Source organism: Athene cunicularia (assembly GCF_003259725.1).
Source record: "Athene cunicularia isolate RWA chromosome 1 unlocalized genomic scaffold, athCun1 chr1_part1, whole genome shotgun sequence".
NCBI lineage: Eukaryota > Metazoa > Chordata > Aves > Strigiformes > Strigidae > Athene > Athene cunicularia.
The window spans coordinates 1,061,610-1,089,003 of record NW_020799091.1 but is presented as its reverse complement, the minus strand read 5'-3'; the positions used below and the strand labels follow the sequence as shown (position 1 = coordinate 1,089,003).

At 38.5% G+C, this 27,394-nt stretch overlaps 1 protein-coding gene across 1 annotated transcript in view; it reads right to left on the bottom strand.

Moving 5' to 3' along the window:
* Positions 1-27,394, bottom strand: part of FCHSD2 (FCH and double SH3 domains 2) — a 162,281-nt gene that overhangs the window by 17,860 nt on the left and 117,027 nt on the right. The window contains exons 9-13 of the mRNA XM_026850442.1: positions 25,940-26,062; positions 21,635-21,730; positions 20,534-20,605; positions 10,717-10,833; positions 8,870-8,974 (exon numbers count right to left, since the gene is read on the bottom strand). Of these exons, the coding sequence (XP_026706243.1) occupies positions 8,870-8,974; positions 10,717-10,833; positions 20,534-20,605; positions 21,635-21,730; positions 25,940-26,062 (513 nt within the window). The remainder of the gene's footprint in view (positions 1-8,869; positions 8,975-10,716; positions 10,834-20,533; positions 20,606-21,634; positions 21,731-25,939; positions 26,063-27,394) is intronic.

Here is a 27,394-nt window from a genome sequence, read left to right as displayed (position 1 = left end):
AGAGCCTGGAAGAAACCAAATGTTCATTTACATCCCACAAACACCTCGGTTACAAGTCTTTTAAAGTCGTTTATAAGTGTTGGGGTAAAAAGCAAACACAGAAACCCAGCAAAGCTGATCTAACGCAGCCCCTTAAATATTTCAGTTTATGACTGTGAGATCACTTTTAAATGGAGTTTCTTGAAAGCAGAGTTGCTTTGGTTTACACGATTTTTCAGGGCGCAGAACAAGACCGTGACCCTTGTCCATCAGAGCGCTGCCCTCCCTGCTGGACTTTCCCCGTGCTTTTTTCATCTGCGCTAAAACCACTTCAACCCCACTGCCCAGCCTAATTATTTCTCTTAAAGAATTCAGAATTATTTATTTTAGATGAAGGTTATACTTATGAGCATGTTCAGATATTAAAATCAGATTAAATCAGGATTGCAAATAGACCTAAAGTGTCATTTGTGAGAAATATTTTACTCCAGTCTTTTTCCAGTGGCAGGAACAAAATCATTAGTGGGTTGGATAGTCTCATTTGGCAAATTGTTTTAGCTAATAAGCAAACAACATGGAAAGGCTGGAAAGATACTATCTTTATTTTTCTCATTTAGAGTAATTTTTGTTTAAATTCTAGGCTTTTTTAATTAAAAAAGTATGAAAACAAAACAATTTTTTTTTTTTTTTTTAATGAGAAATACCCTATCACTTAAATTTTGGGTCACCAGAATTAATTTGCCCACTGACAGGTAGAAGTAACTGTGAGTACAGTAAAAACAAGTCTTGGAATGCCACAAATTTCTCAAAACCCAGCGTAAGCCCTCCCCTGAAAATCAGTTTTAAATCACAGTCCAGCATTATTAAGTAAGGATGCATGAACAAATAATCCAGGTAGCTCAACTTGATTGATGTTTTGGGCGTAAAGTTAGATATGCTGAAAACGCCCCAATCAAATAAAAAATCCTATCCGACCCAATTCATCTAAAATATTGATCCTTGAGGCACAGACTTGAACTCTGCCTTGAAAGAGGTGTCTACCAGTAATTTTAGCTGTACAGTGTTCACCTGCAAGACTGTATGATGCCTGAGATTTATCAGAAACAGGTAGGAAAGATATACTTTCTGCTCTAACCTGTGCTTCCCTTTGTCTTCTCTGCACCAAAAAAATACACTTGCTACCTGGCTCTAGGTGAAGCTCAGCCTGTGCCTGCAACAGAGCAAGAGCAGCGACTTCTGTCACAGCCTGGAACCACCCACCACTATGAATTCACCTGGCCAGGACTAAAAACCCCAAACTCAGTGTTTTTTCTGCACCAGCTAGGGAACGAGCTAATAAATGACATTTTTTCAGCACAACACTGAGTGGGTTGTTTTAAGTGGGAGGATGGGTGTGAAGTTTCTACAGATATTACAGCAGAGTTTGTTAATTTATATGCTAAATATTCTGCATGGAGTTAAATCAAATGAGACTCTTAAGGTGAAGCAAACAGGAAATGAAACACTGACACAGATAACATGTCTCAAGAGTGAATGCCAAGGTTAAGAAAACAGAGGTGAAGCTATTAATGGAGAAGAGCCCACCTGCGTAGCTCTTTGGAAGGCTGATTTTTTTTTTTTTCCCCAAGCTCGAGAATATAAAACCACTGGAGATTTCTAAACAGAGAAAGCAGTTGGTGGGGAAGGAGATGGAGAGTAAATGAGAGCAGTAGCAAAGCATTTTGTAGGGTTTAAGAAGCTGTTCCCAGGCTACTGGTAATGGGACTGAATGGAAATTACCCAAATTCTGTAAGTAGAAAATGAAATGGATATAAAATGTATGTATGCAAACCTTTATTAACACATTTCTCTGCAGTCCTGGTAATGAATACTGGTTCTTAATATACTGAAAGATGTTGCATACATTTCATAGTCAAAAGAGGCAGGAAGATTTAAGCGGAGGCTGGACTAGATTCACCCCCAACGCTCCTAACCTGAAACGACATCACTTTCAAACCACAGGTTTAAGGAACTGAGTTGGATTTGCAGTTTGATCCACCTTTCAAAAGAACTGAGTAATAATAATAATAATAATAACAATAATAATAAAAGACAAAAAGAAAATCTACAACACAGGCAACATTAATATTCTTGAGGCCCAGCCTAATCCCTGAGCCCTTTACCAGAAAGACTGAGAGATCAGATACAGCAATCACTCTTCATCTCAGCAACTTTTAAAGTCATGATGACTGTTATTTGTAGGATGTTTTCAAAATAACTTATCCATTTGTTTTGATATATAAGGATATCTAACCTTTATAGAACAGAGGGATCTATATAGAGAGCACACATGGCTCTTCAGTTGACTATATCCTTCCAGGAATCTTTACGACTGTACTTCATCTTTAGTTTCAAAATATCTCTGTGTTTGTTCTTGCCCCTTCATCCCACAAAATAGTTTGCTCTGTTAAACGTCCACTAATGAAAAAATATTTCTCATTATTATTGTGAATTCATATACCCCAGTCTTCCAAAGACTTCCCTTCTCATTGTTCACACCAGAAAAAGCAGCTTTGTCAAAAAAATATACCGTGAAATACTTAAGCATATTGCGTGCTCTCCAAATTTCTCACAGCAAGTCCTTGAAAAATAATTATGAGAAAGTATGAATTCAAGATTAAAAAAAATCCCAAATCCGATAGCGTAATTTTGGCAGCACTGCAGCGGGAATGATTAAATGTTGCAATACGGCTGAAGAACTAAGACTTGTACATCTTCCTAATACCGTAATACAGCTTCAGGGCTCTGATGATGTTCTCAACGACATTCTCATGTCTGCACATGGCCCTCACTAAACTGTTTTACACCAAAAGAGTTCAAAATTCCTGATCTGTGGATGTCGGTGGCATTTTTCCAGGCTAGTCCTCAATCTGCCTAGCCGGAAAGACTGAGAGCTCCTACAGATCTCCTGCTGAGAAGGCAACCTGTTTACCTAGCACAGCCCTCCCAAGCATATGTTTCCTGAGCAAAGCCATAGATGGTAGCAAGTGACATTTCACAAATTCAACTTTTTTTGGGGTTGGTAGCCTCATTCCACGTCATTTATTTTAGTGAAGCATATGGAATTAGCTTTCCTCACAGTTCTTAGGGGCAGAGAATGACACCGCTCTTGCAGTTGAAAGGTTCCACTGCAAGAACACACAAATAAAAACAGGCTGAAACGTAGCTACGTCTACTTGAGACGCAGTAGGACCACATGCAGCATACGATTAATAGATTAGATCCTAAGATAGAACAGGAGCCCAGCCAGCAAACACAACTGTTACCACAGCACAATAATAAATATTCATAGCCAAATATAAGGCGAGGGAGAAAACAGCCCTCCATTTACAATGGAAAATGGACCTCAGCTTCTGAACTAATCAAATGAAGTAAACAGCTAAATAATAAGTCTTAATCAAATCCTATCTGGTACAAATACTCTCTCGAGAGTTGTAGATATCCTAATGATGATACAAAACGCAGCCCCTTACAATGAAGTGGAAATAGGACTAATTGCTGTGGAGGCCCCAAGACCTTCATTGAGACCTGAGCACAAATGGGAAATCTCCCATCATCGTTGAGAAAAATTATGTCAGCCCTGAGACCAACTATACTGCTTGGTGAGACTCACACCGGGCTCTCAAAGAGCCTTTAGTCTGATAGAGACAAAATAAGACGAGAGGAAGAATTTGAGTAACCCAGCCTCAGGGTCCAGGATGCAGGCTGAAAGGAGGATGATAAAACCCAAGGAAATAGCTTCAACTTTTGTATTCCCTTATTTCTGCAATACAAATCAGTGGAGACAGTAAATTTTTGTCTCCAGTAGTTTAAAGGGACATGGACAGTGGGGAAATGGAAAGCTATTTTAAAGCAAACCAGATCTATCCCATTGGCTGAGCTATGATAACAGCTGCAAAACAGCCTGCAACCTTCCGTACTGGTGTGACAAAAATGAAAGCTTCAAATACAGAACTTCTAGTTCAGTTACCTGAGTCGGTTGAGTAAGTGCAAAGGAGCTACAAGATTAGTTTATTTTCTCAAATTCCTGAATTTCAAAGGCGTTGACCTCCTTCCTTTAGAGATGATGCTTGAATTGTGCCACCTTCAATTTAAATGAGCACCCTCTGCTTTCAGCGCTTGTCTTTATCGAAACCCAGCCCTGATGCAGCAGTGGTTAAATGCTGTTTTGACAAAGATGGAATTCCTCTGCAATCTAAACTCTACGGTGTAGCATTAACCACAGTCAATTTTAGTGCTCTGCCAGTGCCAGAGGTATCATCAGACCTACTCTAACATTTCCTTTAAAAACAAGTGAGTAAAACAAACAAAAAACCTTTAACAAAACAGAGATTTTTCCATTTTTAAGAAGAAATATGTGTTCTAGTTATCAGTTACAGTCGTTGTACATCATCCACCGTGTATCAATTGTAAGAGAAGCACTCCGCCATAAGCTGTAATTTTCCCTAAACTTTAATCAAGGATGTTTCTGCTCCCTGAAACATCACAAGGAAAAATACCTTCTATCCCGGGGAGAAAAAGATCAAAAATAACCCACCGAGCAGTTAATGTGCCAATCTAAGGTTTCATGTTCAGGCACTGCATCTTGCAGAAGACAAAAAACTTTAGTTTCTCCAATGTGTCTTGATCCTATGCACACTTTTTCTATATTTCTTTCCTATACCTTCAAATTACGCCTGCTTCCACACCCATTGTGCTTGTCAGAAAATACTTAAGTTATATGTATGGTACAGTTCTTCAGCTCCTCTCAGTTGTTAAGGTTTCAAAAGATTTGGTGTCTCTGAGGAAGAGGGCAACAAGATGAATATATCTATGCACAATACACCCTTGAGAAATCACATTACCAATATTTATTGTCTCTAAAAGGTTCTGACTCAGCTCATGTTCTATTAGGTGGCACATAGAGACCTGTTTGTCTTCTGATAGTTTAGCAGGCTGGCACTGGAGCAGTGTGTCAAGAATGTAAAATTCCCCAGGGAGAAACACACAAGTGGAAGCATCTAGCAACGACCAAAATAGCTTTGCCAGAAGAAAGGCAAAATTTAATCCCAATCTGTGAAGTTATCCTCCCCTTCTGAAAGGGTGAAGAAAGAAAAAGGAGGAAGAGAGTAAATTTGCAAAGGAGAAAGCACCAAAGAGTGGGTGAAGAAGCCAGAATCAACAGGCATCACTAGTCCAGAAAGGAAATAGAAATAAAAAGCATTTCAAGAGAAAAATATTAAAAAAAAAAAAAGGTAAGAAAGCAGAACACCTCTGGAATGAGGATACATATTATCTAACACACCACAAGAGGAGAGAAAGCTTGTGTACAGACACATGCACATGCATGTGACCTACAAATAACATTCAGCAAAATGTCTTCAAAGTGCTGGCAGTGCACACACACACCATCACCGAAACACCGAGTCCTACGCGTGCTGCTCTGCAGGTATTGCAGGTTGATGCAGCCACTGACTCGAGGAAATTTTCTCAAGGTTATGAAATTCATCCCCTGCAAGCGCTGCCATCTTCTAGATGTGCTACCTTCTAGCTTGATTCGATTAGAAGAGATGGGAGCTTTCCACATGAAGTCTGACCATCATGGCAAGAAACAACAGCACATGAACCAATACTTGTTGCAGCCGCAGGTAAAGTGTGTTGATACATTCCCAATAAAACTGTTATATTAAAAAAAAAATAAAAATCTACATGCTATCATCAAACGCTTTCAGACACGGCCCCAGAATATATTACTCTTCCAGTTACAATCACAGCAGTATCCACAAAGTTTTGCAGATGGAAAGACTTAATGTGACAAGGTGATAATGAACTAACTAGTGTCAGAGGGCAAATTACTTTGGGCTGTTCACACAGTGAAACCGTGTACGGTGTCAGGCAACCATAAAAAGCCTTCAGTAACAGCCACAAAGCTAAATCCAACAACCAGTTCTTTGTATGTTTTGGGGACTTCTTTCTTTTTGTTGTTGTTGTTTTACTTTATAAATTGCATACATCAAATTGACAAAGCCTGTGCAATCTTTCTTTTCCCACCTTCCAAATCCTCTTTTTCTGAATAACGTGGAGGTGTTGAAAAAAATCTTTCTCCTTCCTAAGCCAGGTCCTTCCACTGATTGACCACTGATTCCTGCCAACTCTCCAGACACTCTTCTTTCCCCACCTGCTGCCCTGAGAGGGATCTCTTTGAAGCAGAGAGATAAATCAGGGGTGGCTTTGCTTTCCTTACCAGCTGCAGCTCCTTGACCCAAACTCAGGGCAGCGGGACAGGGAGAAGGCAGCTCCTCAGCTCCCCTACAGCCTAAATACCTCACTCATAACTTTTTGCACAAATACCATTCCCCAACCCAACCATCAGTAATTCCAACTTAACCAGTTGCACTTATATATGCAGGAATGCTGCAAATGTTTGGTTTTCACATACTGAAAAGAATTATAATTGTATTACAAAAGAAAATGGTTTTACCCAAAGCTTACATAGTTTATTCTTCTACTGATCATATGTGTGCAAAAATCTCTTGTCTAATTAAAAGGTCCTGAAATTACTTATTGGGCTGCTTAGAGGAGTGGGGACTAATAAGGGCTCATTCCTAAGTAAAAAAAGCTTACTGAATTAATTTACTAGTCTCTCTTTAAAAAAAACCCTGTACTATAAGTAACTTACGTCGCAATATGTAAAAGTCACGAAGTGGTTTCCACATTCAAAAACTCAGAGACAACTTCATGTCTTTGAAATCCACACTAGAAAACTTGTACCAAAAGACAAGGAAGAAAATAAGTGAAAATCACCCAGCTACTGAGTCTTCCTGGACTCAAGTACTTGGCACTTTCCCCCTTTTCTGTTGGAAAACAGAACACGTGTTACATATTAGAAAGGTAAGGGACACTGTAACTACGACTCACTGGCTAGCACTGGAAATCCATGGAAACACAGTAATGGGTAAAAAGCATTTAATATAGACAATAATGTAAAACACATCTCGGGGAAAAATATTCACGCTCTCTCCCTCTTTGGAGTACTGTTCGGTGTTTGTAAGGATGTGTATGTATGACTCCACTTTTGTGCCTCATTAGATCTGAGAATTACACGCTATTTTTGTCGCCCTCCACTGCTCCATGAATCACCTTCCTGGCCGTGCACTCCTCGCCCAGTACGTTTCCCAGAGGAGCTCTATCCCTCCCTCTGCTTTTGGAAAAGACTGCTGCCTTCTACAGCACACTACCGGGCTTATTTCAGACCTCACATCTCTTTTTTTATACAGAAACCTTGCACTTCTTGGCACTTGCCTTCTATCCTCAGTTATACTCTGGGGCTGTGGCCAAGGCAACTGCAATTTTGTCTCAAGCTCTTTTAGCTAATTCTCTCCGAAAAGCCAACCTTCTGCTGGGCAAGAGTCCTCACGTGCTCTTAAATTTCTTCTTTGCTAAATCTGCATAGGCAATAACTGGCATGTTATCCCCACCTTTGTGCTCTCTCTAACATTCAAACAGGACCGTGGCCTGATTTCTACTGTGGAGATCCTTCTTAGCCATCACTATAGCAGCACTTACCTTCAAAGTTCTAACTTTCCAGAATTTTACAAATTAAAAATATTCCTGTCAATTTTTCTGTCCCCCAAGGAGACATGTTATCTCTTTGCTCAGTTTCCACCGATTTATTGGGTTCTATTAATTATGCATTCTTCAGACTTGCAAACACTTTCAGTTCCAGACTGATTTCATTTGTAGCTTTCGTAATATTTTTGTGAGAACCTTCTCCTCTGCAACTTCTTATCCTGATTTTATTTCTTTCTGCTGCTGCTTTTATCTTTCGTTCTCAAGCTCTCTGTCCTTGCATATTTAATCATTAACTTTATATACACTAAAGTAGTTTGGAGTGTAGTCTGTTTGAAATAATTTACTCAAAATAAAAGGCTATTGCATTTTATGGCACTTTCTGTTAAGAGAGCATATTCTGGATTTGTTTTAAAACGAGAGCCTAACACCACAACAGTAGGAGGAATATTTTTACTCTGTATTTTCTAACCTCTTGAACTGTAAATCACATTTTTAATTACATCAGGTACTCTGAATATCTAGCGGTATGAGAAGCACTTAACTGAAACAATTACATTTGCTCTACAGTTTTAATTAAGCAACCCACTCGGCTGAAAACTAATAGATTAGTTCCTGTGGCTTGCAATAGGTTTTCCAAATCACTGGCCATGAAAACGGTTAACTTTTACCAGCCCAACACTGGCAGTCAAGTATGAAACTAGTTTATCTTTTCACGAGCCTTTCTTAACCCAGAACACGCCTCACAAGGCTCCGTAACTGCTACAAAAGTACCTCAGAGTAAAAGTAGTAAGAGGCACAAAAACTATTTCAAATATTTTCCCATCAACATTATAAATTAATATGTATATTAAAAAATACTAGAACAGAAGGCACACCAGTGTGTGGCAGTTCCTCCTAGAAGCCAAAAAGCGTGAAGATAGAGATACATGATCACCATTTTCTGGTATTCATTCCTCCAAGCAGAAGGCAACTAGTAAATGTGAGATTGTTTTTTCTCTGTCTAAGACAAAGCCCCTAAATATAGAGATTCTCGACCTTTGCACAATAGCAGAAAACGCGGCAAGTTTAATCATTCTTCATCAGGAGGGTTTTTTTAATTTTACTCTTCTAATCTTGAGGTCTTCATTAAGTTGGTTCAGTGATTTGAGAAGTATGAAATCAAGGAAAAAAACAGGACATCTTACAATTGCCTGATTTTTGATGCCAAAATTTCCACATTTCCACAGATAAAATTAAATAGCTGTAACATAAATCCTTTTGTGGCAAGAAGCTGGACATGCCAAAATAATTTCCTTCTTACCTCAGCTTTGCGAATACTCTCTCTGGCTTCATCTATTTTCTGCTCCAGTTCTGCTCGGGTTTGCTCGGACATCACAGGCCCATGGCACTCTAGCTCTTCAAGTGTCTGTCAGAAATAAGAAAATACATCCCCAGATGTAGTAAGTGCTAGCAAGTCATTTACATGATAAATATTTATGACAAGTCAGGGAAATTATTGTTTGATTAGATGCTGGGTTGACCAACAATAGTCCATTCCAGGCAAAAAAAGATGATGACCAAGGCAAAACACCATTTAAAAGCACAGTATTTCTCATGGAAATTCCACTTGGGGGAATGCTTCAACATCTTCATGAAAACGTGATACTGTGGTAGGAATCAGCTCATCTACATGTTGATAATTATGTCTTTAAAATGGGTATGTTGCTCCACATTTATGTCAGGGTGAAAAAGAGCATCTTAAACATGGAGAGAGAAGTTGCTAATGGCAGCCCTGCTGTAGGGGAAGCCAAGACAAGTTTCCTTCATTTGCAGGAATGTTGTGTCCAGAGAATTTGCTGAATCACGGAAGATTTTTTGGAGCTTCTTAGGTGCACATACATGTACGTTGACCGTACAGATCCAAATGAAAAATTTAAAAACTGTGTGAATGTACAAATTGTCACCGGTTATCTGCAAATCTGTGCCTGTTTTTTTGTGTTAAATAGTCTGGAAAAAAATAGAAGGAGCATCAGGTGCTAGGACCAGAATCCAACAGTCCCTCCTTCCTCTGAGGAGAGTTTTTGCTATCACATTTTGGTTACAGACTCTGTTAATACCCTCTGCCTGGTGCTACAACTTCTGTTTTTTTGCTCTAGAGTGACCCAGGTTCAGCAGAAGACAGACGGTGAACGCCTACTTGGGCCTTGCTTCCTGCTTGGTGTATTCACAGAATCAACTAGGTTGGAAAGGACCTTGAAGATCATCTAGTCCAACCATTAACCTAGCACTAACAATTCTCCTGGGTAGTCTGAGGAACGGCTCAAATCTCTAAAGCAGAACTAGAAGCCAGGTCCTCCACATCCTGGGCAGCACTCCTCAACACTATGTATTATAGATATTGTAGTACAGACACGTCCTCTTTAACTGAACTGAGTCTATGCAAGTTAGGCTTGACTTGAGCATGTGAAACATGTTTTTTTAGGCAGAATCTTGCCTGGGTCCCAATGCTCTCTCTAAACAAAAGCATGAGAGCTTTGCTATAGATGTTTAAGGAACTTGGTGACCCAAGGGATGCATTTCTACCGGCTGTCTTAATTCTCACTCCTAGACAGCTGCATACAGCTACCAGAAGCCCCAGTTAGGACATCCCAGAACAGCTCTAGGTTCTTCTATGTTGAGCTGCATACGTAGAAATAAATTTATCAGTACACACTTAATTTTGCATCTTTTCATTAGATTTAAATGTGCATTACTCTTGGATTTTCCTAGTGTTGAACAGACTTTTGATATCCAAAATGAATGTGGTTTTTTCTACAGGTAATATCTACATGATGTAGCGGAGATAAGAGAATCCCTGAAACTTCAGTTGGAACAGAAAGATGCTGTGTAGAACAGAAGTAGGTCTCTAAGTTATCTGCAGCAAAGCAGAAGCTGCAACTTCAGATTTATATGGGAATAGCAAAATGCATTGATGAACCAAAACGTTTGAGGAGGTGCTAACCTGGCAGTTTGAGTGTATCATATCAAGAAAGGCTAAGATGAAAATGGCAGGTTGCCTGGAGAGATAACAGGACAAAAGTAATTCCTTAGCGCTCAGAACAGCTCCTCTTTCATGCAGCGGGGAGCTGCAACAAATCAAACCTGTAAATGAATGCTTTCCTAACCTACCCGCTGACTGTGGACGATGGTTTTGTGCTCACGGGCTACCCGGGTAGCCCATTTCCGAGCCTCCTTGTTGAGGCTGTGCTCTTCAGTTGTTCCAGTTTCTGATTCCAGTTGTCGACTCTGGAACAGAAAACAACAAGAGAAGGAGTTACGACACACACCCAGGGCTACCTCTGTAGATACGACGATATTTAGTTATAGGATAACTTTATATTATATTTATCAGCCTGGGATCTGGTTTCATACAAACCAAGAAATTTGATTACACAAAGCCAACTCTGTTCCTTATGAACTTTGTGATGGTACCATGTTGTGGAAAGCCACCTATGAAACCAAAGCAAAGTTCACAAGAACTCACAACACAACTGTCTCGGGAAAAATCAGTGTGACAGTGAATAGCAAACAGAGTTCTACTGCGGTGAAAGATATTCGTGAGGAATAAAACTGAAATACTGTTTCACCCATCCACTGTATCAAAGACATGAAGAATAATTAGTCAAGAAACTCACCTAAATTCTAAAGTAAAACATGCATTATAGGAAGTGAAGATGAAAGATTGTGATCCAATGGGCTATTAAGGCTCATTCTTTGTTATTTGTGATAAGGTCATCAAATATTTTAGAAGAGAACAGCAATTTCTATCCAAACAAAAATTTGTCTGCAAACCAACTCAAATTTCAACTCACATTTTTGATAGTTTCATCTTACACCTGTTTTTATTGTGTCAATAACAAAAAAATTCTCCCCTCAAGAAATGCCAACTCAAGCAAGATGAAGCCGTTCTCTACTGTCTACAGATTGAACAGAACCCATCTGAAATTCTGAAGACAGAGACTTCCCAACATTTAATTACTGCAATCAGTCTCAATCTTTCTGTAATTTCTATTATTGCACCACCCGGTGCATTTACATACACATCTCAGTGTTTAGCATGTAAATCGGTCTCCATCTCTCCACTAAAGTAGGTTTCCTGATATTCATTCTATATTTGTGGATATTTTGTACACATTTACCACACCTACACTACATAAGGACAATTATTAATAGTCATTTTGGAGAGAGTCCAACCAAGGGCCATGCAGACTGGAGAATCTCTCCTATGAGCAGAGGCTGAGAGAGCTGGAACAGCTCAGCTTGGAGAAGAGAAGGCTCAGGGGATCTCACCAATGTGTATCAATACCCGAAGGGAGGGTGCCAAGAGGATGGAGTCAGGCTCTTCTCAGCCGTGCCCAGGGACAGGCCCAGAAGCAACGGACACAAACAGACACACGGGAGGGTCCCTCTGAGCATCAGGAAACACTTTTCACTGTGAGGGTGACCGAGCACTGGCACAGGTTGCCCAGGGAGGTGGCAGAGTCTCCATCCTCGGGGACATTCAAAAGCCACCTGGGCAAGGTCCTGGGCAACCAGCTCTGGAACAGGTGACCTCCAGAGGTCTCTTCCAACCTCAATCATTATGTGATTCTGTGATTTTTTTATTTTATTTTTTTTTTCCCCTGAGCCAGTCTCATACTTTTCCCATCAGTAAAGTCAGCTGTGAGAAGATATTATATTCAGCTCACCCTCCCGGGGTGTGCTCCTGGCGCAATAGAACGGATTCTTACAACATACATTTCAGTGGTTTCTCTAATTTCAGTTAATCAATACTCCGAAAGGGATACCCAAGAACAAAGCCTTTTCCTGGAGGACTTGCTGACTCATGCACATCTCCCTACCGAGAGAGTCACTGCAGCCCAGAGCCACCCTGCATTCCTTTTTATCACAAGTCCTCTTCAGGTTGATATAATCTTGCCCAACCTTTGAGATTGACCAAAAAAAAAAAAATCCCCTTATAAATTAACACTCAAGAAGAGTATGTTTAGTGCGTTCAAAACAAACAGAGGTGGTGTATGCACGTGTGAAAGAAATGACCGTTTCATTAATTTTTCACTCTCACTCTCTATGGTTCGAAATAAAGGATTTCTCTTCATCAGGTGTAGTGTGAAACCAGGGAAGATCCCACAAGTATGAAGAAGTTGTTTAGGAAGGAGAAATTCAAGGTTAATCAGCAGGAAAAGGGTAAGAGCAGAAAGACAAGGAATTATTTTCAGGCTAGCTAAGAAGCCTGCAGCTGAGGCAGAAGAAGAGATGGTGTTATCACGTATTTTAGCAGGCAAAGTGGTAGGAGTCGTGTCAAGGAAGGAAAACAATTTTAATACCAGCATTTGGTATAGAGTGGAGTAAAATCAAGAGATACCAGGAGCAAATAAAAGTGATATTGAAGGCAAGATTTTTATGCCTTTAGATTAAACTGCCCTTATGGGAGAGGCAATAATACTAACTTATGCTAACATCCTATCAGAGGATTTAATTGAAAATGAGGCAAAAATTGGTTCCGTTTGTTATTTTGTTCAGCTAAGCTCCTTTTCATCAAAATTGAAATCTGGCCTTTATTCTTATTCATCCTCTTATTATAAGAGAGTTGGGGGTCGTGGATACAAGGGGTTGTGAAAGAGATGATTTCCAGTGGTAGAGGCAAGCGAGGGGAATGAAGACAACCCCTACACACACACACACTCCCACCACAGGGCTCTGAAATATATCCAATGCATACATTAATAGACATTAAAAGAGGGGTGGAGGGGAGGTAGCATCTGTGTGTTGCTCACAGCGAGCAAAAAAAACCCCACAAGCCAAGAGGATTTTACAGTCTGGTAAAAATTGTCAAGTTATTTTAGCTCAAAGCCAGAAACAAATATTTCCATGGAGTTCACCCACTGGAGTGGGACAGAGCCACAAAGCCCACGTCAATCGTATTTTCAAAGTAAAAGGAACTGTGAGACAAGATGTAGAGCGGCCTGCTGGAGGAGGAGGAAAGTTATAAGCACGTGGTTGGCTCTGGGACGAAGAGGTAGGAAGGCAAAGCTGCCTACCAAGCAAAGAACAAACAGGTGAAGCTCTCTTCATCCATCCCCTCAGTTTAAATACTGAGTTGGCTTTTGCTCACTTATATATGATCGTGTTTCTTCATTGCTGTTTGACCTCTTTAATTACCTACGTTAAGCTACTGCACTAAGTCATTGCAAAATGTAAAGAGGACAAACACATGGATTTCTTTAGGTGCAACCAATCGTTAAAATAACATTTGACCTCAGTTTGTTGTTTTTTGTTGGTTTTTTTTTTCAGCTTCTTCCAGCTGAGTCTTAACAGCTGCAAATCTGAGTAGAATCGTTTGACATTGCCTCTCCCCTATAAAACATCTCACAATGAATTTTCAGTGTTCCCATTGGTCTTGCTCCTACTCAGCATCTCATTTTCATTAAGAAAGAATACTGACTTCTATTTAGTCTCTTGATAACCTTCTGCATTACCCCAAGTGTGCTTTTGGGTTTTAATCTATTTATCAAAAGCACTTGACCGAAAAATGAAGGCAAACTTTGTGGCTGCTCCTAAGGGCATACTAAAAGAGAAAAGATTTGTTATTGGATCAGAGTGGTTGTATTAGTTATTCATAAAGCAGTATTGTATTGAAGCAGATCTCCCCCTTGCTTAAAGGTCTAAAAATAAACAACATAAAAAGGGGTAATAAAAAGAGTTGGGGAGAAACTTAGTGCTGTGATCTCTGTTGATAAAAAAAAAAAAAATAATCAAAAGCAGGAGACAAGATCTAGAGGCAAAATTTAGTCTCCTGGGGAAGAAGCTGGAAAGAGGGACTCCTGTGCTGGACAAGACCAGAGACAACAGTGGAAACACACAGTCTGAATACTCAGCCGAGAAGACAGCACCAGGAGAAAGGTTTCAAACCCATCAGGACCTGGAATGCTTCTGGAACAAACGGAGCTGGTATGGCATGGAGGGACTTCACCTAGTCCCTAGAAGACCAAGCTGCTGGCACTTAAGAAGACCATGAAGAAACTCATAAGAGCAGTAGTAAGCTGGCATGGAAGAGTACGTGCTTCAGGAGGACTTCAAGGATGACCTGAGAAGTCTGTATCCTCAGGTAAAGTTAAACAGGCTAGAGGGGTACATCAGGTAGGAAACAAAAACCCAACTGCCTCTTAGGTAGGTATGAAGAAAGGAGCTAAACCAGAGATTTATCTGCTATAGACATCAAAATCGTAAGGAAGAAGGTGGGGGAACTGAAGTGTCCGGTCTTAACCTGATTTACTAAATTAAGCACTCGCTTAAATGTTTTTAGGACTGGAACTTGGTGGTGGTAAGATGTCCAGTGACTCAATTTAACCTCTTCCAAAAAAGAGAGAAACCAAAACCACTCACCATGGCCAAGGAATGAAGGAAGAGCCAAAAAACCTGAGCTAAACATAGATGGACATTCTGCTGTTCTCTCAGGGTTTAGATTACAGCGAAAGCAGTGTTTAGTGCTAAAAATTCAATCGCACAACCAACAGAAAGTACGAGACGACTCCAACCAGCTAAAGAGCTTACAGGCTAGCAATGCCGTTTCTTAAATTAACAAATGCATTTGGTCGGTAGACACATGTCGCTTCTCCATTTTTGTCTGAAATGTTGTTGCAGGTGCAGAAGTTCCCTTATGACAGGGACAAACACACAGCTTGCATTCTCTTATGTATGCAGTTATATCCGGATGCAGATGGCACACACACACAGTTTTTAGAGAAAAAAAAAAAAAAAAAGTTGGCTCTTGAGCCTAAAAACTCCTTATTTTTTGTAGCTGCAGACTAAAAAAGTTCACTTCAAAGGAAAAAAAAAGTAGTAAACATTTATTGCATGCAAATCACCAACATAGAACACACCTCAAAATCACAGCCATTTCTTTTAAAGAGGTGAAAATAAGATGTTCCCATGCCAAGGTTGAAAAGCAAAAGCTCAACATTATGACCAACACTTCTCACGAGGAGGGAGGAATATGCATGACATTTTTCACACAACTCGGAGCTGAACACAGCAGTTACAAGAAAACCGTGAGTCAAGTCTGGTGCTTGATTAAACGGAGCTAATTTAATTTTAGTTTCACCAAGAGTGAGCTAGGACTGACTTGCATTTAAGTAAATTTTCAACATTACAAACAGGACACCCCACCCCACCCACCCCACCTCCCCCCGATCTTTAAAAAGAAAGTTATTTGCATAGAGGGTTTTTTTTTTCTACTCAAAAGAATTTAAAAAGTTACCTACATCCACTATTAATAAGTTACATAAACCTCTGTACATGTGTTACGATAAAACTAAAACCAAACCAACCTACTACCGCTGCTTTATATAACCACATTCTGCTTTTTAATCTAATAAATTAACATCTCACAGCGGTGAGTGCTGGGAGCTGCAGAAGGGTAAGGAACGTCCTATCAGGGGACAGAGAAAATAATTACATTTAAACTCATCACAGGAAAGATGGTTCTGGGATATCTGAAGAGAGAAAGGGGATCCTGGGATTTTTGGACATCATCTGGGCTGAAAAATAGTCCCACCATGATTGCATGTTTTTTACCAAAGATTTTTTCTCTAGCAAAATATTTAAATCCCACCAAATACTGAAGCTATTGTCTGACATCTGGTGTAACTGAAACTCTCCTTACTAATAAAGTACCCATGAAAGGGACAGTTGTACAGCCATATGTAGGAAATAATTTATCCGTTGGTTTTTAGGGGGCTGTTTATTTTTAATTCCAGTTAAATAATTATTTTGGGGGGGGGTGGTGTCATTAACCATTAGCTAGAAATCTCCTCTGAAGCACACTATGCATACAGACTGCTGCAGCAGCTGATGCCACACATTTTAGGACTGGGTTATTGTAAAGGCTGTAGATCTGGTTTGGGTTTTTTTGTTTTGGGTTTTTTTGTTTGGTTTTTTTTTGAAAGACTAGAATCTTAAAAATACTGTTTTTTGTTATATGTCAGTGATTAATACAGCTCTGTTGTTCCTAGTGCCTGATGGTTTTGTATTAAGCACTTTTGTATAGAGCAGAGATTAAAAGCCACAAATAATTGTTTTAAATTTTAATCTTGTTTATTTTTAAAAGTTTTAAATCTACTCACTGAAATTAACTTTGAAATTAGTGCAGTGTATTTTCATTAGTGAGCCTCCAATTCTCACCCTCATAACTATTCTCATTCGCCACAGCTCTCACAGCAGCTGCAGTCACATCCAACTTTTCCAAAAATCTATAGTGCATTCTATTAGAACTAGAAATACAGAAAAATTGCTCTCATTAGGTAACCAAAGGAAAAAAAGAGTAACTTTTGAATCAATTCTGACACAGAGAAATTGATTTCAAATGCAATATAAACAAAGATCTATTTCTTAAGTGGCCACTTCAAGTATTACTTCTGCTCTCTGTTGTAACAGTCTCACTGTTAGAAATTATTCAGAGCTTTGCTTAAACAGTGTTTCCCAATTGTAAAAAGAAGAATACTAACAGCGTGCTCTCTAAATTAAAATAAAAATCAATTAGGTAGTGAGCCAATTTCAGCTTATACTTCAAGTAAATCCAAAACGATGTTAACATGCAACCCAAGATGAGAGAGACAGTAACTCTAAGGTGTTGGACTTTCCCTTTTCTTTAAATTAAACTTTCAGTATCAACCTCAAATATGAGGATTATATCTCAGACCTTATTTTAACCATGACTGGGGTGGGAGGAATTAAGTAAAACGGGTTTTAGTCACGTCAGCCATGCAGATATAGGGGATGTACAGCTTTGCCAGGCTCCCACTTGCATCTCCTGAACGTTTCTTTACCCGAATGGCTGTATTTCTCCTCAGCAATAGTTCCTAGTATTTTATACATTGATAACATTAAATCACAACTTTTCTTCTTATATTTAGCTTCAAAAAAGTTATAGTTAAAACCAGTCACTTTGTTCTGGTATCAAGAGCACAGACTAAATACAGAAAAAGTAGTGCATTCTCTGAACTTGGTAGGTTGGGCTTACTTAGGTGAGGGATTATTTTTTACTAGCAGTTTATATTTCATGAGCTTTTTTTGGATTTGGATATTTCTATCAAGGAAAAATATTTACTTTCAATAACTACAAAAAATAATATGTTATTTGGAAAACAAAGGTATTTAAAGATATTTAAACATATTTAATGCTAAACAAGTCTTAAATACATTTTAAATATTTAAATAAATTCGGTAGTAAACGCTGAAATGTGTAAATACCTCTGCGTGCATGCAGAAACCTGATAAAAGAAAGTCTCACAAAGTGGAGCCCTCGACTGAGTCCCGATTCCCATTTATAATTTCTGTTTACTTTCAAACCCCTGAGCACTTGCAGAACTGAGAACACATGCCTTGCCACAAGCAAGAGTGATGTCCTTTGTGTAAGTACAGCTTCTATAACTTATGTATTATAGCTTAATAGAAGCTGCTCAGAAATTCAAGATATTCTTCTGCGACAGTGAAGGGAAATTCATCCTTATTTCCACAATCTATCCACAAAACTTGTGAAACTGCCAAACTTTCCGCTGCTCCGAGATGATGTTTTTCTGCGAATTACACTGAGAAAAATACTTTTTTTTTCCCATGTCGATAAGCTGTCACACAAATCAGATTTGGCTGTATTTTTTACTTGCGTGCTCAAAGAAAATGACAGCATCAGTAATATAAGGGGAAGCTATAGTCACAGGCGACATGGAGATAAAAAAAAAAACAGGAAAAAGACCTCAAAAGTTTAGTGTCAGCTTTTTGTTGCCGTTTTCCTCTCGCGTTATGGACATGCTTTTTGTCGGCTGGCTCATTTTCTCACATGATAACATGCGGTTCAAGGAAAAAGAATCTTTTCCAAACAGGAAACAAGAGAAAAGCTGGCTAATTTCCTTTATATTTTGTCCTGTACTTATGGCTAGGGCTTATCTGTGAAGCATGGGGACAGTAAGTTTTCAACGCGATAAGATTTCTGCGGACTTAATAAATATCACTTGCCTCGTGGGAGGATGTTTGATGATTAAACTGTCACTACACTGAATACAGCAACAGCCTCTGTAAGGCCACTGTGCTCACTGGTTTTTCTTGTAAGGTTAAAGGTATTTCAAAAGACTCTCATTTTTTTGCCATCTTGCTGTTCGTAAAGGCTCAATCCATTTTGGGGTATTTATTAATGATTTCTTACTCAATACTTTTTAAACAAACCATTTCCTTAAGGGGAAATGGTTGGTTTTAAAAAAATGTTAAAAACTTCCTTTTTTAAATTATGAATTTATGTCAGTCACAATTAATGGAGACAGTGAAACAATCTGTTAAGATCAGAACAATTTTTTAGATAATGGAAGAGAGTGGTGGGCTTCTCTTTGCGGACACTCAAGAGTCTATGTTTCAGCCAAGTGTTAGTGGAATGTTGGGGAAACAAAAAATCCTGAAAGACTGATGGAAAACCATTTCATACCTACCTTTCTTAAGGACAGCCTTTTTTTGGAGGCTCTGACTATGCACATTGAGAGTATTTTGAAAGGAAATTGAGCTGAGGGTTTAGAACCTGACTCAAGGATGGCATGGCAATCCATTCTGCGTTACTCTTTGGCAACAGCTCTCCCCTCAAAACAAAATTTTAAGATGGACCACGTAAAACTAGAATTTACAACAGCATCCACAGCTTCCCATGTAGGTGAGTTCCACATCCAGATTGCTGACAACATTCTTGCCTGCAATACTCAAAATGCCATTCCAGTAATACTTAAATGCTCCAAACTTTGACCTCAGTTACAGTGGATCGGATATTTAGTCTGATTTGGTCTTGGAAAAGGTTAATATTAAACATTTGATTAGATGTATTAATCACTCTACTTAGATTTCTGTCAGTGTAAGTCTTTGGTGTGAAAATTATCATGCATAACCCACAAAAACGAAAAGCCAACGGATTAACTCTGCATTATTATCTACAAAGAGAGTATGTGGCAAAAGAATGCTTGATAACGGTTCTTCAAATAAATGTAATTCGATTAATTAGAAAACATAGTTTCTGACAAACTCAAAAGCCTGAGCAAAAGGCCTCATTCTCTCGTGTTCACTGATGAAAAATGGTGAATGTGTAACCTGCAATTGCCCAGGTAAGGACCCTGTTAGCTGAGCATAATTATATGGATCATAAAGAAGCCTGTATAATTTATTTTGCGAGAACTGGCTACAGCATAAGCAGCTAGAAGCTCAAAAAAAAAAAAAAAAAAAAAAAAAAAAGAAATGCAGTAATTCTACAGCCCATGTGGGTTAGGCAAGTAAAGAAGTCACTGCATCTGAGGTCCCGAGACAGCTTTAGACACGAACAACCCATTCGTTGCCTTCTGAAAAGCTCCTGAAGTTGAGCAGTACAGGCAGAGCACACGTACAGTGTCAGACCACACAAGTGCCATGTCAAAGAATCATGTAATTTTTAATGTTGAAGAGTTTAATAAGAGTGAATTACAGTTCCATTTTACATGGGGATAGCCCTCTGGAAAAAGAACAAAATTAAATTAGTAATAGGACTGCATTTCATCAGTGCATACTAATAGCCTCCAGTTGTTACACAAGCTTCCCCATCCACATTAGAGAAGTAACCAATTATACACATCACTATCTTGAGCTGTGAAATTTTAATTCATGCCCCCAAAAGATTAGAATATCAATTACAAACGCTGTGCAAGTGCAAAAGATAAGTGTGAAGCTGATCCCCACAAATAACACAGTTAAATTGCTTTTTCCTTAAGTCTTACTGCAGAAAAAGCTGCTCTTTTTTTTTTTTCTTTTTTTTTTTTTTTTTCATTCTAGATATATATTATGCATTCTGTTGCCACCTCTCCAAGAGTGTAAATTCAGCATCCCAAGTTCACATGCATAGCGATAAGGACACAAATGCCAAAGGCTGATTGTAAATACAACAATATACCTCTGCTATAGTCATTCTCATAGCACTGACAGGTGAGGGCTCAATATCCACCAGCTGAACTGCATTAAAACTCTAGACGCAGAGATTGCACAAGGATGGAAACACACAGCAGCAAAGGTTAGAAAGGCAGGGCAAAGACAGTTAGAAAGATTCTGCTCAAAGTATTAAGATCAACCTAAAATTTTAAGGAAATAACTGACTCTACAGAAAGTGAGCTGGAAGAAAAATCAAAATCACAGTTTGTTAAAATGGAAAGACAAAGGAAACTGTGTTACAGATGTTAGCACGTCTGGAAAAATCACTCTTGCGTATCTATTAACACGGTTCTTGAATTTAATCACCTGAACTGGAAATCAAGACATTTCTGTCCAAGTCAGTTTACTTATGAATTCAAGCAATAAAAAAAACTGCACAAGGTTAACTTTTTTAAAGATCTAGACTTATTTTAAACTGTTATTTCTTAAAATAACGTCGGTAGGACATCAACAATTCCTATTGAAGTGCTAGTTGGAAATGTATTTACATACCATGATTTACTCAATTTTAATATCATCAAAGATTGCTTTGGAAGCAACACACACCAAAAGAATATTTTCTGGGATTAGTTCGAAATGCAGTGTTTTAACAGTACTCTTTTTAAATCAAACAACTTCTTATAGGTATCTATAGGTATTCCTCAAGTAGTTTAGAGGCATACAGATACTTTATTTGGCATAGCATCACACAACCCAGCATTAGTGAGTATTACCAGAACCTCACTGGCATGATGAAAAGCTAACAAAATGTAGTAAGAATTATGCTGAAAGCAGAGAAACACAGGACTGCTTTAGTCACAATCTGGGAAGAAAGGAAAAAAAAAAAAATAAAATTCAGCTCTTCTGTGGATGGCGCTGAGCCTGTTTGATGCTTTTGTTACGATTACCCACCTACTGCAAGCAGAGCTGGTGGAATCAGGCCACTTTCCCTTTCTTTTCCAAAAATATAGCACGAGGTTAAACCAGACTGGGATACCAGTGAATGCTATTCTCTTACCCATTTATAACAACATTCTTAAAAATAGAGCGAGAACAAACGAATCAAGGAATTCAGCAGGGTTCTTACAGTGTCACTGTCACTTGGTTGGAACTGGAAAGGCTGTGGTTTGTGAAACACAGAGTTCTCCTGTAAAAACAGCTGTAGATTGTAATCCCGCACCACCTGAGAAAATAATAATAATAAAAAAGCCATTCAGATTTGCTATTTTGTAAACTTAAAACCATCCTATATCGCAAAACGCGGACACTGTTTCAAAGGGAGATCAAATCTGCAGCAGAATCTTGAATGCAACAAAAGGAAAGAGAGGAGCTGATTCTGGGCAGTACCACCCACGGTTGTTCAGAAGTGACTGGCAGGACACACACTGGATGACAAAGACCTAAAATATGTCTGCCATGAACCTAGGAAAAATATCACTAAGGCAAAATGGGGGAAAAAAAGCCAACTATCGAGTATACAGTATGTGGTGTCGCTACCAGAAATATTTTTCTCTTGGGCACAGTTCTTTCTTAAGCTGAAATGTCTTATTTTTACACAAATTATTACTTGTGGGAGCTGAAAAGACTATTTGGAATAACGCATACAAAATCAGTGGCAAAATTCATCTCTTTTTATTAAATGGCTTTCAGAGAAAACTCTCAAAGCTTGTATTTTGGTACACCAAAACTACTTCAGCTACTAAATGTGTTTAATGATACATTTCAGACAGCATGACATATATCCCTAAACAAATCTCTTATGTCACAATTTACACATATTTATGAAGAAAAACTCAGTGATTGCAATATGAAAAAATGCTACCACTGGTTGAAGAACTCTTAGAGAGTATTCACTGCTTCAATTGATGAAAATGCGTAAATAGCAGCATGGAATTATAAAAATCTACTACAAACTGAGGGTATAAATGTACAGAAGTGTATAATAAAGCTGGTATTTATCCAGAAATAGCAGCAGCATTGTATGTGACCGAGAATTCTGATTACATTGTACGTACAATGGTAAATACAACATGTTCTCTAATGCATCAAAATGTTGATGCTTGTGTTACTGAAATACTGAACTGTAAAAAATTAATCTTCAGTTAAAGAAAGTAAATAGTCCTCCAGGGCCAATAATAACGCACTCATTTAAAACAGTAAAGTACATGATTACTGCACCAATTTGAGCAGTTGAATGTAAACACATTCAAACGCATAGGAAAACATACAGAGAAGGCATACAGGGAGTTTATATTGGGAACTCCCATAAATAGAAATTTGGAAAATAATAAAGGAGGAATCATCTGCAGCTTCAGATGATGCTCAGCACTGATCATGGCACTGAGATAATTTCTGTTAAGCTGCTCCAGTCTTCACACAGTCCTTTAGATATCCGTGAACACTGACCACAGCACCCAACTCTGAGCCATGTCAAATGTACGTAACTATTTCAAACCAACTTCGATTAGAAAAACCCCCAAAGCGGAGTTACTGAGGACATGGAAACCTACACAGTTACTTTAACACAACACACTTTCAACAGTAGACCTCTAACTCAAAAGCGAAAGCAACTCAACTCAAAAGCAACTCAGTTCTTCAGAGAGGAAAAACCATCTTTACAACAGCACTCATAAGAAATTTTCCCCCAAAGCAGCAACACTTAGTTATAAATGAGAACAACTGTTATCATAACATGAAAGTTGAGACAGTGTGTAAGTCCAGCAACCCTGGAGCATTCTGCACAGTATATTTGACAATTGTTAGAAATAAAATAAAAAGATTCCTCAGCCACCGAGTATTCTCAGGATTAAGCAGCAACTTTTCCAAATAGACTTCCTGTTATTCAGAAATTCAGTCAATGTTCTTACACAGTTTCTTTTTGAAGTCAACGTCAACTGACATCTTAAAACAGACTTGAAATCAAATGTTAAATATATACCATATGCAGAAAGAAAGCACAGAGATGTGTAAAAACATAATTATTTGCCCTAGGTTGGTGAAGCTTCTTACCAGAAACATCACAGAAATGTTATTCAAAACAGCAAATGGAATTTCAGAAAATGTTCCAAAGAAAATCAGATTTTTTCCAAAAGAGAAGCGCAAGAAGAACAAGTCTTGAATAAGATCATTCAAGTGAAAAAGAAGTTAAATTGCATTTTCATATGCTGATTGTCAGGGCATTTCCTGGACAGGCCAGAGGAATGCCATACAACCTAGCAGGAATAAAACCTCCAAAGCTGCAACAAATGATGCTACGATAAACTGCGAAAAAAACTTTCATTTTACGCGGAAAACTTGGTTTTGAGATGTTTCCCTCAAACGGTGAACAATCTTAATTTTATATGGAATATTTGTTTTTGAGCTGTTTCCCTCAGTCTGGATGAGCTTTAGATGACTGACAGTCTCCTAAGCAGCTGAGTACAACACTGCCCTGCCCAGCCGAAGCAGCCACCTCTGGCTCTCTGACATTCAAGAGGTAAGCAGGCGCTTCTGGGAAGCAGATGTAATTTAATTCCATCCTGGAAACAGAAATACAGTTCAGATGGAAAACCAAAAGCATTTCTAACAATGATCTAAGGTGTCTTTTCTCAACGTAGCTTGGCAAACTTCTGATCTTGAACATAAAACAAACCAAGAACAGGCAAAGTACCGAAGAAGCCCAACAAATATTTAAAATCTTTGCTTTGATGGCAGGCTGGTGTTTATTCCAAATTACTAAATTGCTAACAAATTTGTTACGTGTTTAAATCTCAAGCTACTTTTGAAACACATGCATGGCTTTTGACATAGACTTTCTACTCCAGCTTCACTTTGCCTTTTTGAGCTGTTTTCTGCAACGTGGACCTGCAGGGAATGCGGAAAGTTTTAAAAAAAAAAAGAGATGAGCAAAGCTTATGTCTGTGGAATAATCCACCGATTAATAAGTTCAGTAATTAAGAGCAAGACGCACACTTTCAGTAGCAATGTAATACAGATTTTTCTTCTCTGCATTCTTGAACTGCAAGGAGAGAAGAAAATTGGTGCCACTGAGCTATAAACCAGTTGTAAAAATCCTGTTCAGACCTGACAGCTGTATTTACAGTTCTGTTGGCTCTCCAGGCATCGGACTAACTTAGTAAAGCCGAAACACAACTATTTTCCTCAAACATACAGCATGACGTTGTTACCATGTAAAATAAGCCAGAACCTGCAGGCTTCTGGCCACACAGAGGCTTGCTAACACAAGCTATCACAAGCTCAGCGCACACAAATACACGACCAAGGCAGTCCTACACAAATGAGCTGTTTGGAAATGACAGTTTAATTAGTTGAAGTCCCAGCCAGGCAGGTCTCCGAGTATTCTGAACACAAAGAATTTAATATAGTACCAAGAAATTAATTATGAATATGTAAACATTATATATAACCATTATATATAAATATATATAAATTTAGTTAAAAGATTCAAAAAAAAAGCATTTGGAGGGAAGATATTTTAAGCCGACCTGCATGATATACACCAAGGTAAATGACTGAAAGTTCTTTTCCAACGGAAGATAAAATGGTATTTTCATTATCTTTACAGTTGCTGCCAAGGAAATTCAAAGACAAGCTAGTGTGAAGCCACTTTTTAATCCACTCACTTTATATCTAATAAGGTTTGAGTTAGCATGCTTGCAAGTGAATAAGGAACGTGTTAAATATGTTTTTTCTACATGAGTTCCTGCATAAATGAGCTCTGTTTCGGTGCGGGTGGTTAAGGTAAATGTATAAAGGAATATTGTGACTGCACCAAAGCAGCTTGTTTGAGCTCAATGGCAATTTTTTTTTTTTTTTTTTTTTTTTTAGCCCAGCAGATGAATTATTTAAGTATCAAAATTATCCTGGAAGAGATCAAGTATTTCTGATTCTGGCGGCTCGACAAAGCAAACAAGCCACGTCTATGACAAGATTCTAATCTGGTTTCTGTATTTGCCATTCTGAATTTAAGGGAGAAAACATCGTAATATTTGGGTTTTAAGCTGACAGTCAATTATTAAGAAATGATCCAAATAGTTTCACAGGGCTCTGCTGTGATGGATGACTAATGTGGTTCCAGACTACACAGTGCAGAACTCTCGGCTGCAATTTCGCTTCCAAACATGCAGAGTGAGTACAACTGAACATCTCTTGATCGTTGTTCTCTAAAGATCTTGTACTGTGTAAATGCACTCCTGAGAACGCAATCTGGGTGGCAATAGGAAAAAGTCTCCCCAAGAAAACTGTCTAGTTTCTTTTAACTTAATACCACTCAGGGGTAACCAAAAATAATAACCCTTCGGTTTTGTCACTATTTTGGAAGCAAATCTTAAGCCTGGGAACTTATATATGCTGTAAGTATACAGTTACAAAGGATCATTCAGTAAAAACTTACCCTGCTGGAAGTCTCCAGTAAAAACTGGAATGTGTTTTGTACAGCTTGGCATGACTCTAGTTCAGTCCTGCTGAATGCCATTAAATAATCCTTAAGGTGATCATATACATTTCCATCAAGAGCCTGTATGAGGGAAAGAATTTAAGAAAATTAAGAAAAACAGCATGTATTTTCTGTATGATTTATTTGTACTCGTGTTTATATTTGGAAGATGCTCATGCTTTTTTTTTTTTTTTTAAATATATTTACTTGTAATGATTCGCCTGGATAGTGACAGGTGGATGTCTTTCATTTCTGACAAGGAGGGATGACAGTGCTTTATTTCCATTAGATGGCACCACAGAGCACCGTAACAACATCACGTTCTGTGACATGATTCCATCCAGTTGTGTAATACGGCCATAGCAGAACAGTGAGGTCAGGTTTGGATAAGGGAATACGCTCAGGGAGATGTCATTTATGTCAAGAAAGGGACTTCTAGAGCCTTAACTGAAAGGATATGGGGCTTCTACCAGGCAGAGCACTCCTCAAGTTACTGCACCACGCTCCAAATGACATTATCAAGACACTCAACATACACACGCTTCAGATACCCAGCTATTTGCTTCTTAAAAACTGCTGATCAACAGCTGTCACTTCATTTAAGCACAACATATCTCTTCTGTGCACAGAAATACCAAATGCGTTAGAAAAATGATCATGAACTTAGTAGTTACTGGAGGATGACATCAAAGTTCAAAGTCAAAAGCCCTGTTGTCACCAGAACTGTAAAATCACATCGCATGGCCCAGGTTACACGTGTTTAATGCAAGTTCTGTATTAATGTACAACTTGGCTGTTTCACTTAAAAATTCAACTCTGGGTATATTTGAATATATATATATATATATATATATATATATAAATACACCAAATTTCACAGATAGCCGTTTAAACAGCACCTTCATTGAAACAGCGTATACTGGATTTCAACAGATTCAAAAATGCATTTCTATATAAAATCACATTTGATTATTGAAATAATTTTGAAAAGTCAGTGGGGAAAAAAGGGGTGGAACTGTGGAAGCCTTAAGTAGTAGTTTCTGCCCCAGTCAAATCAAGCCTAACATTTAAGACGAGGCTAAGAGACACCCCTAAATCAGACACAAATCATTCAGAACTTAGGACTAACAGAAGAGATTTTCCTCCTGCAAAAGAAAGTTTCATCCACCATCGGCACACAGCTACAGCAACCACCAGATGAAATTAAAACTTAACATAAAGACATCCTCAGTGAAAGATGCCGTGAGAAAAAGAATACAATTGTGCAACCGGAATTCTTGTCTCCAAGATTTTATAACCAAAATCCACTTTAGACTACGCTATTTTCTTCATCCTCCACCTAGCAAGTGTAAACCACTCCCTAGCACAGGCTCTTTTTTTTTTTTTTTTTTTTTTTTTTTTTTTTTTTTTTTT